General features: G+C 36.0%; 1 protein-coding gene across 4 annotated transcripts in view; it reads right to left on the bottom strand.

The window, feature by feature from the left end:
• CEP120 (centrosomal protein 120) overlaps nucleotides 1-6,000 on the bottom strand; it is a 54,578-nt gene that overhangs the window by 3,714 nt on the left and 44,864 nt on the right. For all 4 annotated transcript variants that reach the window (XM_006081094.3, XM_023743391.1, XM_023743462.1 and 1 more), the window contains one exon: nucleotides 1,820-1,965. In XM_006081094.3, the coding sequence (XP_006081156.1) occupies nucleotides 1,820-1,965 (146 nt within the window). The remainder of the gene's footprint in view (nucleotides 1-1,819; nucleotides 1,966-6,000) is intronic.

Below are 6,000 nucleotides of genomic sequence, written 5' to 3'. Positions count from 1 at the left end.
TTTACTATATAGGATAGAGGCCTGGTGCATGGGTGGGGTGCTGCTGGTTTGCCCTGAAGGGTGTCCTGGATCAGGGTGGGGGGTCCCCACTGGGGTGCCTGGCCAGCCTGGGTGAGGGGCTGAGGGCTGTTTTCAGGCTGGTGGGTGATTGAAGCTCCCAACCTGTCCTTTTTTTCTTTTTTTCTTTTTTTAATTCTGGGCCAGCTTTAGCTCTGAGGCTCGGCTGCTGAAAGCAGGTTTCTGGCCTTTGTTTACCTTCTGTATTTGAAACAATGTTGCGGTCCTGCTGGCTGAAGCCTGGCTGACTAAAGCAGGTTTCTGGGATTTGGTTTAGCTTCTATATTTGTTACAATGTTTCTTAGAGTTGCAGCTCAGAGGCCGGCAAGGCAGGCGGGGAAGCTTGGCTTCCTCCGTCACTGAAGCAAGCAAGCCTCCCTGTTCGCATCAGCCTCCTGGCTGCCGGCCTCCATCTTGGTTGGCAGTTAATTTGCATATCTCCCTGATTAGCCAATGGGAAGGGTAGCTGAGGTACGGCTAATTACCATGTTTCTCTTTTATTAGATAGGATATTCTAAATGTAGCTATTTAATTCAGCTCTAAACCTACCTAATATAGGACTGAGTTTTCCCCGCATCATGGAGATGTCAAGGGATATTTCATCAAATGAACTCAATTGTATTCCCCCAAATTAATATGCCGAGCCCTATTCCCCAATGTGATGGTCTCTGGCTTTGGAAGATGCTCAGAATGATCAGGTTTAGATGAGATGATGATGATGGGGACCTCATGATGGGATTAGTGCCACTGTGAAAAGAAGCGCCACAGAGCTTGCTCACTCTCTTCCCACCAGGTGAGGACAGTGGGAAAGCAGTTGCTTACAAGGCAGGAAGAGTCCTCACCAGAAAACAACCATGCTGACCTTGAACTCTGTCCTCCAGAACTGTGAGACAATACATTACTGTTGTTTAAGCCACTCAATCTATGGTACTGCATGGCACCCCAAGCTAAGACAGTATGCTTTCCTGAAACAAAAATACTATCTCTTGAAAAACTAAGTTAAAAAGTCTTCCCCCAAACTCATCTCCAAAAAGATTATAATTTGTTCTTATGCTGCTTCCTAAAGATGATTTTTCTAACATGAAATACTACTGAAATTCAAACTCAGATGAGCAGGCCACAGAGAGAAGAGCAGTGTAACATAGTATTTAAAAATACAACCTCTGGAATCAGATTTGAACTCTGGCTCCAATGATTTACTAGCTGTGTGACCTTGGAAAGGGTACTTAACTTTCTTTAGTTCTTGGGTGTCCTAATCTCTAGAATGGGGATAATATCTTTCTCAGAAAGTTACACTGAAGATCAAAGAAAATGAGACAGGCATGTGAGGCATTTAAAATAGCTGCTGCCATATGGTTAGGGCTCAATAAATAAGAGCTATTACTTACATTAATACTATAAATCTGAAATGTCATATACCTTTTGTAATTAAAAAATCAGTATAATCAATTACCTTGAAATAGTAGCAATAATCCCGAACTAGTCACACAAAAATAAAATTTAAGACACCAATTCTATGAATGTAAATGAAAAAGCTCAATAGATTTAGTATAGCTTCATTTGTGACAAAAATTTTGAGTATAATAATGGTCTTTGGCATAAGTTTTCTATTGTACAAATCAGCTACATTTTATAGTATATGATCTACTTTATTCTTGAAAGACCTGACATAATTTCCCTGGACCAATGACCAATTAAAAGGTTGTCCTATTAGAACCTTCCTTTTGTATGAAAAAGCAATGTAATGTTCTAGTTACTATACCTGTTTAATTCATTTCTTATATCCAACAATTCTTGTCGCTCAGTTTTTACTGTATCTTTTTCCTCAGAAGCCAAGTAACGTAGTCTCATCTGTTCCAATTCTTCTTGCTGTTTTTTAAGACGAGCCATTTGACTTTCTTGCTCTCGCTGGAAAGAAACAAACAAGCCAGATCCCAAATATTAGGAATAAATATACTTCATATGACTTTAACTTGTGATTATAATCCTACTTGACAGTACACATGATATAGCCACACACTGTCAATTCTATGACACACGTATTATCCAGAAATGACCAGTTTTCTTTTTCTTTAAAAAAAAAACCCACCTCTTTCCATTCCTTTTCTTTCTAAGCCACAATCTTTAAAGGCCCAATCAATGAAGTTAGCTGAATAGCATAGATAAAAGAAGTTGAAGGCAAGAAAAGAGTCTGCTGACAACACAATAAATTGCTACAAGGATCAGTGGCAAGAGCAGCATCTAAGAAATGGTTAATTATACAAAGATGTACCAAGAAAAATTCAGTAACTGTCACTATTTCCATTGTCACTAATTCTACTCCTATCTTAGGTAACAATACGCCTTTTCACTCTTTTCTCCAGGCTCATACAAAAACCTATGCATTTGACATAATTTCTTTAAAATACATGTGTAACATTCCACAGAATGAATATTCCATGATTTTTTCAACCACGCTCTCAGTAACAGACTTTAGGTACAATAAGCAATGCTGCAATAAAACACCCTATCATCTAGTATCACTCACAAATATTTCTATATATATATTTTTTAGGGATGGGTGCTTTTCTTTCTTTAGGACACAACCCCAAAATGGGAGAGGTATGTGTCAAAGTAAACATTTATTTATTAAAACCAACCACTCAACTACCATCCAGATAAGAAACAAAAAATTATCAGAATCTCAGATGTCCCTGTTTCCATCCTTTCGCAAACATAACCACTACCCTACTTTCTAACACCACACATTTTGACTGCTTCAAACTTATATAAATGGAATTGGACAGTATGTACTACTTTATGCCTGGCTTCTTTCACTTAACATTGTTTTTAAATTCATTACTATTACGTGTAGTTGATGATTCGTATTACTATTTGGCATTCCACTGGATGAATATACAAATTATTCATTCGACTGCTGAGGAACATTTTGTTAGTTTCTGGTTTTGTATTATAAAGCTGATAGGAACAATATTATACATGCCCTTTGGCACATATTTGTATGCAGTTCTATTGGGTATATAATCTAGGATTCAAACACAGGGTATGAAAATTTCAGTAGTAGTATATACTGTCAAACAGTTTTCAAAGTAGTAGTACAAATTAATCTTCCATGTGAGCATTTCAGTGTTCAATGTTCTTGCCAACACTTGGTACTATCAATTATTTTTTTTTCATTTAAGCCGTTCTTATAGATTATGTAGTAGTATCTCATTGTGATTTTATTTTGCATTTTTTCAAAGACAACTGAGGTTGAACATGTTTTAATATTTTTATTTTATTTTATATATTTTATTGATTTTTTTACAGAGGGAAGGGAGAAGGATAGAGAGTTAGAAACATCGATCAGCTGCCTCCTGCACACTCTCTACTGGGGATGTGCCCGCAACCAAGGTACATGCCCGCAACCAAGGTACATGCCCTTGACCGGAATCGAACCTGGGACCCTTGAGTCCGCAGGCTGACGCTTTATCCACTGAGCCAAACCGGTTAGGGCATGTTTTAATATTTTTAATTGTCATTTGGGTATCTTCTTTTACAAAGTTCCTGTTCAACCATTTGGCACTTTGCTCTACTTTGCTATCCATCTTTCTTTATTAATATGTTGGTAGTTCTTTATATACAGGGTAGGGGAAAAATAGGTTGTTTGTATGGGAAATACTACAATAACTAATAAATAAGAATAAACTCTATGTCCAGTACTTACAACTGTAAACCTACTTTTGTCCCACCCTGTAAACTAGATAAGTCCTTTGTCATTTATTTAAATTCCAGGTATTTTCCACTAGTGTTTGTCTTGCCTTTTCACTGCTGTAGTGGTATTTTTGACTTAATTTTAATACAGCCCGAATTTATCTGTCTATTTTATTTTGGCTAGTGCCTCTATGTCCAAGTTTTTGCCTGCCTCAGTCTTGAAAATACTCTTATGTTACCCTTTTAAGGCTTCATTTAGATCAGTAATTCATATGCAATTGGTTTTGTGTGTGGTGTAAGATCAAGTTTCTTCTTCTACCCATATAGAGCTCAAAATGACCTAGCAATATTTACTAAAAGACACCCCTTGCTTGGCAATATCACCTGCCATATGTCACCTCTGTCCATTATATGTATAGGTTTGTTTCTGGACCCTGTAACCTGATTTATTTCTCTATCCTTTCATTAAAAGTACACTGTCTGTTACTATAACTCATATAAGAATAAATCTTGATATCTGAAAAAGTCTTCTACCTTTGGCTATTCAAAATTCTTAGTTATTCTTGACTCCTGCATTTTCATATAAATGTTTCTAGGCCTGGGGGAAAAAAAAAAAGTCCTGCTGGGATTTGATTATGCTGAATCTACAGATCAATTTGGCCAAAACCATTGATTCTTTAATCATTGAACATGGTTTATTACCTCTCCCATTATTTAGGTCTTCTTTAATTTTGTTTGTTTGATACTTTATCCTTTTCTATAAAGTAAGAGTAATTGTGTTTCAAGATGCTATGGAAGAGTTTTAAAAATTTCCTTCTCTAATTGTGTCTGTATAGAGAACTGAAATTGATCTTTTCATATGGACCTTGTTTCCGACAAACTTACTAATAAATTCATTAATTCTGGTAGGTCATATGTAGACCCTTGGTTTTCTGAGTATATAACAATGTCATCTGTAAATAGTGGCAGTTTTACTTTTTCCTTTGCAACTGATACACCTTTTCTTTCTCTTGTCTTATTATACTGGCTAGAACCTCTAGTACAGTGTTGCTAAGAAATGGTGATAGAGGGCATCTTTCTCTCATTCCTGATCTCAAGGGAAAACTTTCCTTAATTTAGTTGGAGAAAGATAAATATCACATGATCTCACTCATTTGTGGAATATAATGAACAACATAAACTGATGAACAAAAACAGATTCAGAGATAGAGACCCATCGATCAGATCGTCAAACCTCAGAGGGAAGGCACGGGAGGGTGGGGGAAGGGAGAGAGATCAACCAAAGGACTTGTATGCATGCATATAAGCCTAACCAATGGACACAGACACTAGGTGGTGAGGGCATGAGCGGGGAGGTGGGGGGCAATGGGGGGGATAAAGACACATGTAATACCTTAATCGATAAAGAAAAAATTAAATTAAAAAGATAGGTTTTATGTAAATATCCTTTATTAGATTAAGAAATTTCCCTTACATTCTTAGTTTGCTAAGAATTGTTATTATGGACATTGACTTTTCTACATTTTTATATGATTACTTAATTTTCCTCCCCTTTAAAGGTGGTAAATACCCAACTTTGCCTTTGTTTAATAAATAAAGTTGATTGTGATGTTTACAAGTTTTATATCTATGTTCTTGAGACTGGTCATTTTTTTGTTCTTATAATACCCTTATCAGGTTTTGGGATCAAAGTTATGCTGGTCTCATTAAAAAAAAAAGAGAGAGAGAGAGGTGTTCTCTCTTCCTAATTTCTAAAACAGTTTGTATAAGATTAGTGTTATTTATAAAATGTTTACTAAAATTCAAATGTGAAGCCATCTGGGTCTGAAGACTTCTTTGTGTGAAGGTTTTTTCACTACAGTTTTAATTTTTCTGATAACTATATAACTACTTATATTTTCTGTTTCTTCTTGTGTCAGTTTTGTAAGTTCTGTTTTTTCAAATTCACATAAAAATTTTGTACCATCCTCTTATCTCTCATGTCTGAAGAATGTGTAGCCCAGTCCCCCTTTGTTATTCCTGTATTAGGACCTAGTAATTATTCTCCTTTTGTCTTTGAACACTTTTTGCCAAGGGGGAGGTTCCTTTAAAAAAAACATTTTCCTCCTATTTCATTAAGTCCTACTTGTCTTGACTATTTTCTATCTTCTTATTTCCTTTACTGACTGTTTGAAAGGGATATTTAGAGAAAACTTTATGCTTTTCTTGTTTTCTAAGTGAACTTGAGGTTACAAATGTCCCCTAAGCAGA

The sequence above is a fragment of the Myotis lucifugus genome, unplaced genomic scaffold, assembly GCF_000147115.1.
Source record: "Myotis lucifugus unplaced genomic scaffold, Myoluc2.0 scaffold_0, whole genome shotgun sequence".
Lineage (NCBI taxonomy): Eukaryota > Metazoa > Chordata > Mammalia > Chiroptera > Vespertilionidae > Myotis > Myotis lucifugus.
This window is presented reverse-complemented; position numbering and strand designations above follow the sequence as displayed.